General features: G+C 59.0%; 1 protein-coding gene across 1 annotated transcript; it reads right to left on the bottom strand.

The window, feature by feature from the left end:
• Positions 1-2,613: 2,613 nt before the first annotated feature.
• LOC128820997 (solute carrier family 22 member 6-like) lies at positions 2,614-11,623 on the bottom strand. Its single transcript, XM_054001851.1, is given in 12 exon segments — positions 2,614-2,768; positions 3,431-3,634; positions 4,394-4,502; positions 5,050-5,264; positions 5,859-5,968; positions 6,668-6,791; positions 7,890-8,058; positions 8,700-8,782; positions 8,784-8,855; positions 9,280-9,383; positions 9,773-10,201; positions 11,591-11,623. Coding segments are annotated over 11 exon segments (1,650 nt in total). The 5' UTR covers positions 10,163-10,201; positions 11,591-11,623; the 3' UTR covers positions 2,614-2,698.
• Between the last annotated feature and the right edge of the window lie 205 nt (positions 11,624-11,828).

Below are 11,828 nucleotides of genomic sequence, written 5' to 3'. Positions count from 1 at the left end.
TTGGGGCCTTTTATTTCCCCTTTTTTTTGGGTCCTTTTCCCTTTTTTTCCCCTTTTTTTTTTTTTTAACTCTTTTTTGGGGTTCTGTTTCTTTTATTCCCCTTTTTTTTTTTAATTTTTTTTTTTTATCCTGTCATTCCCTTTTTCACCCTTCTTTTTTTCACCTTTTTTTCATCCTTTTTTTTTTTTTAACTCTTCCATTCCCTTCATTCCACCCCTTTTCCCCCTCCTTTTTCCCAATTTTTTTTGCTCCTTTTTTCCCCAATTTTTTCCCCTCCTGACATTTTTTGGGGTGACGGCCCCAGGGTGACATTTTTGGGGTGACTTTCATCCCTTCCTCCCCAATTCCCAGGATTTCACCCCAAAACTCACTCCCCTCCCCCTCCTGGCACCACAGGTGCCAAACTTTCCCTTTTCCCCTTTTTTTTTTTTTTTTGGGAATTCCGGGTGATTTTGGGGCTTTTTTTTTTTTTCCCGTTTTTGAGGCATTTTTCCCACTTTGATTTTTATTCCATTTCCCCCCATTTTTATCCCCACCCCCCCCCCCAGGATGCTCCCGGCCCCTCCCCCACCCCACGAGGCCTTACCCCTCCCCCACCCCAAAATGGGGCAGAATCCCTGGATTTGGGGATTCCCCCCCACCCCTCCCCCGCTGGCACAAAATGGGGCAAAACCCCCCAATTTGGGGTTTTCCCCTGGCTCCCCTCCCCCCCCCAGGGTTGGTTTGGGGTTCAGGGGTGGGGGAGGGGTTGAGGTTGGATTTTTGGGGGGTAAAAAAATCCCTTTGGCCCCAAAATGCCGCTGGGGGGGGGATGGGATGGGAGGGGTTTGGGGCTGTGGGAACCCCCCCCCCAATTCCCCAAATCTCCCCCGAATCCCAAATTTTCCTCCTCCCTGGGTCCCGTGGACTGAATGTGCCTGTTTTTCTAAAAAAAAAAAACAAAAAAAACCCACAAAAATAAATGGACTTTAAAGCACCTACCTCCGACTGCCCCTCCCCCCCTGCACCCCAAATCCCCCCCGGACCCCCCCCGAGAGGACCCCCCGGGATGGGCCCCAAAAACGGCCAAAATAACCCAAAAATGGGCAAAATAACCCAAAAAAATGGGCAAAATACCCCCAAAAATGACCAAAATTACTGGAATAGCCCAAAGTTTAACCAAAATAGCCCCAAAATGACCAAAGTAGCCCCAAATTTACTGAAATAATGTTGAGATCGCCCCAAATAGCCCCCAAATAACCCCTCAAATTACTAAAATAACCCCAAAATGACTGAAGTGATCTAAAATTATTCAAATAACCAAAAAAATAGACAAAAATAGCCCTAAAAGCACTGAAATGCACCCAAAATAACCCCCAAGTGACTCAAACAGCCCCAAACCTGCCCCAAATAACCCCAAAATGACTCAAAAAGCCCTAAAATAACCAAATAACCCCAAAGTGATGATGCACCCCCCAAATTTATTCCTAGAATCCAAAATAACCCGAAATAAAACTACAAACTGACCAAAATAACCCCCAAAAATCCTGGAAATCACCCAAAAATGACCGAAATACCCCAAAACTGGCCAAAATCACCCCAAAAATGACTGAAAAATGACCCCAAAGTGCTCAAAATTGACCCAAATCCCTGAAATCCCCCCCAAAATTCCGGATCCGAGGCCTCATCCCGGTGGTTTCTCTCCTCCCCGTCCCGAGCACGATTTTGGGGGGAATCGACGGCGTTTTGGTTCAAAATGGGATTTTTTTCCCCCGTTTTCGTGCCCTGCCGGGGGGTGGGGACATGGAAATGTCCCAAAACCAGGGAGATTCACCCCAAACTCCCCTCGGCGAAGCTTCACGGTTGTGTCTTATCCGGGAAAGAGCAAAACGACACCAAAACAGCTCATTTTTCGTAATAAAAACGGCAAAAAAATGGAGTGAGTGGGGTTTTTTTTTTGGGAAAAATGGGAGCGGCAGGGGCAAAAAACGAAATTTGGGGGGAAATTTTTGGGGAAAAAAAGTGGGGGTTTGGGGGCAAAAATTGAGGCGCTTTGCACAAATGGAGGATTTTGGGGCAAAAGTTGGGGATTTGGGGGCAAAATATGAGGGATTTTGGAGCAAAAATGGGGATTTGAGAGCACAACGTGGATTTGGGGCAGAAATGGAGGATTTTGGGGCTGATGGGTGCCTGGATTTGGGGTAAAAAACGCCCAATTGAGGGGCTGGGATGTGGCTTCTCTGAGGGCTGGGATTGAGGTGGTGCTGCCTGGTTTTCGGGGTGAAAAATCCCCATTTTGGGATTGGGATGTGGCTTCTCCAAGGGCCCGTCCTGAGGTTGGGCCGCCCTTTTTTTGGGGTTAAATCTGCCCCGTTTGGGGTTTTTTCCCCGCCTGGAAATGCGAATTAATCCCGTTCCCAGATTTATTTTGCAGCCAAATCGCCGGAATTGGGGCAAAGGCCAGCGAGCTCCAGGAATTCCAATTAATCCTCGTTAACGAGCTCTGGGGGGGTCCCCTGATGTCTGAGTCCCCTTTGGGGGTGGGGACGCCCCCAAATCCTTCACACCCCCCCCCCCAGAGCGGCCGCGGGCGGAGCCCGATCCCGAAATTCCCACGAGATTTTATTGGGATTGAATAAATAACCCGGGGGGGAGGGGCTGGGGGACTCCAGGGGGGTCCCGGCCCCAAAATCCCCCCCCGAGGGTCCCAAATCCCCCCTCAGGCGCCGTCCTTGCTCTTGGTGCTGCTCAGGGGGACGGCGACGTCGTCGTCCTCGAGGCGACCCGCTCTGGAGGGACCCCAAAAGCTCCCAGTCGCTCCCCAAAATTTTCATCCTTCCCAATCCCAGAACCTTCAACCCTTCCCAAAGCCTTCAACGTTCTCCCCAAAATGCTCAGGTCTTCCCAAAACTCTCAGCCCTACCTGACCCCAAAACCTCCAACCCAACCCCAAAACTCCATCCCAACCCCAAAACCTCCAACCCAACCCCAAAACCTCCATCCCAACCCCAAAACCTCCATCCCAACCCAACCCCAAAACTCCAACCCAACCCCAAAACCTCCAACCCAACCCCAAAACCTCCATCCCAACCCAACCCCAAAACTCCAACCCAACCCCAAAACCTCCATCCCAACCCCAAAACTCCAACCCAACCCCAAAACTCCAACCCAACCCCAAAACCTCCATCCCAACCCCAAAACTCCAACCCAACCCCAAAACCTCCATCCCAACCCCAAAACCTCCATCCCAACCCCAAAACCTCCATCCCAAACCCGAAACTTTCATCCAAACCCCAAACCTCCAACCCAACCCAGAACCTTCATCCCAACCCCAAACCTTCTTCATCCCTTTTCAACCCCAAAGCTCCTGGGTTCCTCCAAGAACCAAAACAGGGACGTTCCCCCCAGGGAAGGGTTGGGGGGTCTCGGGGGGGTTTTGGGGTGTCCTCACCGCCTCTCCACGTCCTTGACGGTCTCGGGCAGGGGCGCGTTGCGGGTCTCGGGCAGGAAGCAGGTGGCGATGGCCGAGATGATGGGCGCGGCCCCGTAGATGACGAGGGGCAGCACCGGGGTCACGTCGGCCAGCATGCGCACCAGGGGGGCCACCATGCTCCCCACGCGGGCCATGGTGCCCCCCAGGCCCATCCCCGTCTGCCTGTGCCGGGAGAGACACGTGGTGGGAGGGACGGATGGACACGGGGATGGAAGGATGGACGGACAGAGGGATGGAGGGATGGATGGATGGATGGATGGATGGATGGATGGATGGATGGATGATGGATGGATGATGGATGGATGATGGATGGATGATGGATGGATGGATGGATGATGGATGGATGGATGGATGGATGGATGGATGGATGGATGATGGATGGATGATGGATGGATGGATGGATGGATGGATGGATGATGGATGGATGGATGATGGATGGATGATGGATGGATGATGGATGGATGATGGATGGATGATGGATGGATGGATGGATGATGGATGGATGATGGATGGATGGATGCAGGGATGGATGGATGGATGGATGGATGGATGGATGGATGATGGATGGATGATGAATGGATGATGGATGGATGGGATGGATGGATGGATGGATGGATGGATGATGGATGGATGATGAATGGATGATGGATGGATGATGGATGGATGGATGGATGGATGATGGATGGATGATGGATGGATGGATGGATGGAAGATGGATGATGGATGATGGATGGATGGACAGATGGATGATGGATGATGGATGGATGGAGTGGTCAGTGGTTGGGTTGGTGGATGGTTGGGTTAATGAGTGGTTGGGTTGATGACTTGGTTGGGCTCATGGAGGGTCGGGTTGATGCAAGGTAGGGTTGGCACGTGGACAGTGACTGGATGGGGGGGCGGGGCTGGGGTGACCCCACCCACCTGATGACGGTGGGGAAGAGCTCCCCGGAGAAGATGTAGGCGCAGTTGAAGGAGGCGGCCAAGGCGCCCTTCCCAACCACGGCGAAGGCCATGCGCAGCGTCGGCAGCTCTGCAGACCGGCCAAACGCGTCACCCCCGGCCCTGCGGCTCCTCAGCGTCCACCCACCGGTCATCCTTCACCCCTACGGTGACCCGGCACCCTCCTGATGCATCCCTGCCTCCCTCCCTCCCTCCTTCCCTCCATCCCCACTCCACCTCATTGTTCTTCATCATCCATTCCTCCATCCCATTGTCCTCCATCCCACTGTCCTCCATCCCAGTCTTCTCCATCCCACTGTCCTCTAATCCATTGTCATCCCTTCTTCATCCCATTGTCCTCAACCCATTCTCCTCCGTCCCAATCTTCTCCATCCCATTGTCCTCCATCCCTCCGTCCTCCATCCCTCCATCCCATTGTCCTCCAACCCATTCTTCTCCATCCCAATCTTCTCCAACCCATTGTCCTCCAACCCATTTTCATCCCTCCTCCATCCCATTCTCCTCCATTCCTCCATCCTCCATTCCTCCATCCTCCATTCCTCCATCCTCCATTCCTCCATCCTCCATTCCTCCATCCCATCCCTCCCTCCCCGTCCCCTCGCCGTGGCCGCTCCCACCGCTGGGCACGAAGATGTTGGCCAGGATGCAGAGGCCGGCGAGCGCCAGGGAGCCGCCCTGGGCCGGGCGCCGGCCGAGGCAGGAGATGACCAGCACGGACAGGAGCTTGGCCGGGATGTCCACGGCGCCGAACACCAGCTGGCTCAGGTACACGTTGAAGCCGAAGCCCTGCAGGTCCATGGCCAGCCCGTAGTAGGCGAAGCTGGTGGAGAACCTGCGCCAAAACCCAACAAATCAGCACCAAAACCACCCAAAACTGAACGGTTGGTTGGGACTCCAAAAGATGGAGGTTGTCCCAAAAGATGGAGGTTTGCCCTGAAAGTGGGGCTTGGTCCCAAGAGAGGATTTTTTTTTGCTCCAAAGGTTCTGGGTTTGTCCCAAAAAAGTGGGGTATTTTCCCCAAAAATATGAGAGATTTAACCCAAAAGGTGTTTTTCCCCTCAAAAAAAAAAGTGGATTGTTTCCCCCAAAGTTGTTTCTTGCCCAAAATATAAGCTTTATTCCTCAATAAACGTGAGGATTTTTTTTACCTAAAGAAGTTCTTCCCCCCAAAAGATGGTTTTTTCCCAACAAGTGAAAGACTTTCCCCAAAAAATTGAGGTGTGCCTCAAAAGGTGGGGGGAATTTTTCCCTCAAAAAGTGTTTCTTTTGCACCTAAAATCAGGGATTTTTGCCCAAAAATTGATGGGTTATTTCCCTGAAATGTGGGGGGTTTTTTTTTCCCCTCAATTAGTTTTTGTTCCCAAATAGTGCTTTTTACCACCCCCCCCCCCCGCCCAGATAAAAAGTGCTTTTTGCCAGGACGCACCAGACGAAGGAGACCCCGCACGACACCGTCCTCATGCCGGGGGTCCGGACGAGCGCGGCCACGGCCCCGCCCGGCAGCGGCGGCTCCCGGCGCACCAGAGCCCGCAGCGCCTGCGGAGATCGCCGGGATCTGCGGGATCCGCCGGGATCCGCCCCGGGGAGGGCTCCGAGGGGGCTGGGGAGGGGGATCCGGGGGCCTTGGGGGGGATCCAAGGGGTCCAAGGGGGGATCGGAGGGGTCGAGGAAGGATCCGGAGGGTCTGGGGGGATCCAGGGGATCTGGAGGGGTCTGGGGTGGGATCCGAGGGGTCAGGGGGGGATCCGAGGGGTCTGGAGGGGGGAATCTGAGGGGTCTCGGGGGATCCGAGGAGTCTGGGGGGGATCCGAGGGGTCTCGGGGGGATCTGAGGGGTCTCGGGGGGATCCGAAGGGTCTGGGGGGGGAATCTGAGGGGTCTGGGGGGGATCTGAGGGATCAGGGGGGGATCCAAGGAGTCTGGGGGGGATCCAAGGGGTCTGGGGGGGGGAATCTGAGGGGTCTGGGGGGGATCTGAGGGATCAGGGGGGGGATCCGAGGGGTCTGCCGGGGGTTGGGGGAATCACGGTGATCCGACCGAGGGGATCTGGGGGGGGGGGTCGAGGCCATGGAGAGAGGGAATGAGGGGGATCGATGGGAGAACGGGAGGATTTGGGGGATCTCTCAAGATCGGGGCGGGTCAGGGACGGAGGGCGAACTGGGGGGGATTTAGGGTCAGATCAAGGGGATTTGGGGGGTTCAGAGGTATCTGGGCGGCCCCCCAGACCCTTCCCCACCTCCTCGCTGAGCTTGTCCCCCTCCTCCTTCCTGCCGTTGACCCGCGCGACCTTGCGGAGCCCCCGCAGGGCCAGGTCGGCTCTGCCCGAGGTCACCTGCCAGCGCGCGGACTCCACGTACAGCCTGGGCAGGGGGCGAGGTGGCACCGGGGGGGTCCCGAACCCCCCCCGGCCTCCCACCGCCCCCAAAGGGTCCCAAACTGGGGGCGCCACGGGGATCCGGTTGTTTGGAGGGTTCCCATCGCCTCCCACCCTCCCTAAGGACCCCGGACTGGGAGGGGGGATCTGGGGGTCCCTGCACCTCAAAGGACCCCAAACTGGGAGGGGGGATCTGGGTGTCCCTGCACCCCAAAGGACCCCAAACTGGGAGGGGGGATCTGGGGGTCCCTGCACCTCAAAGGACCCCAAACTGGGAGGGGGGATCTGGGTGTCCCTGCACCCCAAAGGACCCCAAACTGGGAGGGGGGATCTGGGTGTCCCTGCACCCCAAAGGACCCCAAACTGGGAGGGGGGATCTGGGGGTCCCTGCACCTCAAAGGACCCCAAACTGGGAGGGGGGATCTGGGTGTCCCTGCACCCCAAAGGACCCCAAACTGGGAGGGGGGATCTGGGGGTCCCTGCACCTCAAAGGACCCCAAACTGGGAGGGGGGATCTGGGTGTCCCTGCACCCCAAAGGACCCCAAACTGGGAGGGGGGATCTGGGTGTCCCTGCACCCCAAAGGACCCCAAACTGGGAGGGGGGATCTGGGGGTCCCTGCACCTCAAAGGACCCCAAACTGGGAGGGGGGATCTGGGTGTCCCTGCACCCCAAAGGACCCCCAAACTGGGAGGGGGGATCTGGGGGTCCCCTGCACCTCAAAGGACCCCAAACTGGGAGGGGGGGATCTGGGTGTCCCTGCACCCCAAAGGACCCCAAACTGGGAGGGGGGATCTGGGGGTCCCTGCACCCCAAAGGATGCCAGGCTGGGGGTGTCGGGGGAAGGTCTTGGGGGGTCCCTGCACCCCGCTCCACCCAAAGGACCCCGGACAGAGGGGTCAGGGAAAGGTCAGTGGCAACCCCAGCATTTGAGTGGGGGGCCTTTCCCCACCCTTTAAAGACCCCAGACTCCCAATGTCCCTTTTTTCCCCCAAAATTCAGGACAGGGGTGGACACCGGGGGTGGGCACTGGGGGTGGGCACTGGGGGTGGGCACTGGGGGTGGGCACTGGGGGCGTCCCGTACCAGGAGTAGAAGAAGAAGACGAAGAAGGGCAGGGACACGGCGAGCTGGAGCTGCCGCCAGTGCGGGAGCCCGAAGGCCGCGGCCGCCAGCACGAACTGGCCCAGGGTGTAGCAGTAGCCATTGATGGTCCCCACCACGGCCCGCGCCTCCGTCGGGATCCACTCCATGCCTGCGGCGCGACCGCGGTGTCAGGGGCTGTCCCAGGGGGCCCTGGGGTGGGCTTGGGGCTTGGGTTCCTCATGTGGGTCAGTGGGGTTGGGTCAGTGGGGTGGGGTTGGGGCAGTGGGGTGGGGTTGGGGCAGTGGGGTGGGGTTGGGGCAGTGGGTTTGGGTCAGTGGGGTTGGGTCAGTGGGGTTGGGTTGGATCAATGGAGTGAGTTTGGGTCAGTGGGGTTGGGTCAGTGGGGTGGGGTCAGTGGGATGGGTTTGGGTCAGTGGGTTGGGTCAGTGGGGTGGATTTGGGTCAGTGGGGTGGGGTCAGTGGGGTTGGGTCAGTGGGGTGGGGTCAGTGGGATGGGTTTGGGTCAGTGGGTTGGGTCAGTGGGGTGGATTTGGGTCAGTGGGGTGGGGTCAGTGGGGTTGGGTCAGTGGGGTTGGGTCAGTGGGGTGGGGTCACTGGGATGGGTTTGGGGCCAGGACCCTCCCATGGGTCAATGGGGTGGGGTTGGGACCCTCTCATGGCTCATTGGGTTTTTGGGGTGGATGTGTGGGTCCCTCCCTGGGACAGGGGGGTCCCTCCCTGGGACAGGGGGTCCCTCCCTGGGTTGGGGGGTCCCTCCCTGGGTTGGGGGTCCCCGGGGCGGTGACTCACAGAGGGAGGCGGAGTTGAGGGACACGCCGGCCATGGCCAGCCCGGTCAGGAAGCGGCACACGCAGTAGACCAGGAGGGAGGGGGGCGGCGGCCGTGCCCACCCCCGTCGCCCCCAGCTGCAGGTAACACCAGGTGAGCAGCGCCCGGCGCCCGAACCTGCGGGGACACGGCACTGGGAGCACTGGGGTGGGGGATGTGGGGAACTGGAGCTACTGGGACGAGGGAATGTTGGATTCTGGAGATACTGGGTTGGGGACAGGGGTACTGGGAAGGGGGGACATGGTGTGCTGGGGTCACTGGGACAGGGCCGTGGGCACTGGGATGGGCGCACGAGGCACTGGGAACACTGGGGTGAAGAATACGAGCACTGGGAACACTGGGAGTGACGTGGGGACAGAGGGGGACAACCCATGCTGGGACAGACCCACCCTGGGGACACCGGGACAGTGGGGGCCAGAGGGAGCAGAGAGCACACCACTCCTCTCCCCCCTTCCCAGCTCCTCCCAGTTCCTCCCAGTTCCTCCCAGTTCCTCCCAGTTCCTCCCAGTTCCTCCCAGTCCAGCGCCGGGGGAGCACGCACTTGTCGGAGAGGACCCCGAAGAGGCAGGAGCCCAGCAGGATCCCGGCCATGTAGATGGACTGGGCCACCTGCCTCAGCTTCTTGGAGTCACACACCAGGTCCCACTGCCACCGAGAGGGGGACACGGGGTCACCATGGGGGTCACCACGGGGGGTCACCACGGGGGTCACCATGGGGAAACCATGAGGGTCACCATGAGGATCACCACAGGATCACCATGGGGGCACCACGGGGGCCATCATGGGGTCACCATGGGGGTCACCATGAGGGTCACCATGGGGACACCACGAGGATCACCATGGGGGCCACCACGGGGTCACCATGGGGGCACCACAGGGTCAACATGGGGGTCACCACGGGGGTCACCATGGGGGCACCACGGGGGTCACCACCAAGGTCACCATGAGGACACCATGGCGGTCACCGCGGGGCCACCACAGGGACACTGGCACCCCCCCGCCCTGGGTGACCCCAATTGTCTCCCCTCCCTCACCTCGGTGACGATGGTGTCGGTGAAGATGCCGTCCAGGTACGTCCAGCCGTCGTGGCACGGCTCGGTGGCCGCCTCGGCGGCCGTGCCGTTGGCCGCGGCGTTGGCCGAGCCGTTGACGTCCAAGAGGTGCCACTGGGGCTCCACGTAGCGGCGGCAGCTCTGGGGCCGGCGGTGGCCGTCCCAGGGGATGGACACGACCAGGGGGACGTCGGCCGCGGTGGCGTTGGCCACGGGCCGGGGCCGGCAGTGGTGCTCGGGGATGCCGGCGGTGAAGTTCTGCAGGAGGTTGTGGCTGGCCAGCATGAGCAGCGGGATGGCCAGCGCGGCCACGTAGGTGACCTGGAAGCGGCCCATGCCGCCCAGGCGGGCCAGCAGCTCCACGAAGGACATGGCCGGAGAGGGGACGGAGCTGGACAGGGCCCAGGTCAGCTGCGGGTGGGAAGAGGAGGAAAGGGTGAGGGGTGGAGCGAGGGGTGGTCAGGGGATGGCCAAAGGGTGGTCAGGGAATGGCCAAAGGGTGGTCAGCAGGTGGCCAAAGGGTGGTCAGTGGGTGGCCAAAGGGTGGTCAGGGAATGGCCAAAGGGTGGTCAGCAGGTGGCCAAAGGGTGGTCAGTGGGTGGCCAAAGGGTGGTCAGGGAATGGCCAAAGGGTGGTCAGCGGGTGGCCAAAGGGTGGTCAGTGGGTGGCCAAAGGGTGGTCAGCGGGTGGCCAAAGGGTGGTCAGTGAATGGCCAAAGGGTGGTCAGTGGGTAGCCAAAGGGTGGTCAAGGAGGGGCCCAAGAGTGGTCAGGGAATGGCCAAAGGGTGGTCAGTGGGTGGCCAAAGGGTGGTCAGGGAATGGCCAAAGGGTGGTCAGCGGGTGGCCAAAGGGTGGTCAGTGGGTGGCCAAAGGGTGGTCAGGGAATGGCCAAAGGGTGGTCAGCGGGTGGCCAAAGGGTGGTCAGTGGGTGGCCAAAGGGTGGTCAGCGGGTGGCCAAAGGGTGGTCAGTGGGTGGCCAAAGGGTGGTCAGGGAATGGCCAAAGGGTGGTCAAGGAGGGGCCCAAGAGTGGTCAGGGAATGGCCAAAGGGTGGTCAGTGGGTGGCCAAAGGGTGGTCAGTGGGTGGCCAAAGGGTGGTCAGTGGGTAGCCAAAGGGTGGTCAGCGGGTGGCCAAAGGGTGGTCAGTGGGTGGCCAAAGGGTGGTCAGGGAATGGCCAAAGGGTGGTCAGCGGGTGGACAGACCCAGGGATGGACCAAAGGAGGGGTCAGGAGAGCTCAGGGATGGTTTGGGTGGTCAGCGGAGGTGACCAAGGGGTGACCACAGGGTGAAGGGAGGAGGATGAGGATTGGCCCCAGGGGTGGAGGAAGGACACGGAGTGGCCGAGGGTGGACGAAGGATGGTGGACCCAGCTCGGCCACAGGACAGGCTGAGAACAGCACGAGGACCCTCTATTGATCACCTATTGATTGCTCAATCAATCAATCAATTTATTGGTCTATCAGATGGATCAACTGATGTGTTGATAGATTGATCCATCCCTTGATCAATGGATTTATCTATCAGTCTGATTGATCAATCTGCTGACCAGTCTATCAATCTATTGGTCTCTATTGATCTATTGATAGATCAATCTGTCTCTCTGATCTATCAATATATTGATCTATTATCTATTCATCAATCCACCTATCACTGCCACTCTCACTCTATTGATCAATCAATTACTGATTATTGCTTGCTCTCATCTCCCCCCATCCCTTCCCAATCAATCAATCAATCAATCAATCCTCTCTCCCTGGTCCCACCATCCCCTCAGATCCCTCACGATCAATCGATCCCCACCTGCTCTCCTCCTCCTCCTCCTCCTCCTCCTCCTCCTCCTCCTCCCCTCGGCCGCTCCCGGGCTCCGGCTCGGACTCTCGGCACTGTCCGGGCTCTCCGGCCGTCCCTCTGTCCGGCCGGCCGTCCCTCTGTCCCTCCGGCCGCCCCCTCCCTCGGCCCCGCCCCCCCGGCCCCTCCTTCACCCCTCGGTCAATCGATCGATCCATGGATCAATGGATTGCTCCGCTCTCTCTGCCCG

Source organism: Vidua macroura, chromosome 33 (genome assembly GCF_024509145.1).
Source record: "Vidua macroura isolate BioBank_ID:100142 chromosome 33, ASM2450914v1, whole genome shotgun sequence".
NCBI classification, from domain to species: Eukaryota; Metazoa; Chordata; class Aves; order Passeriformes; family Viduidae; genus Vidua; species Vidua macroura.
Note: the sequence above shows the minus strand (reverse complement) of the source record. Positions and strands in the feature narration are given on the sequence as shown.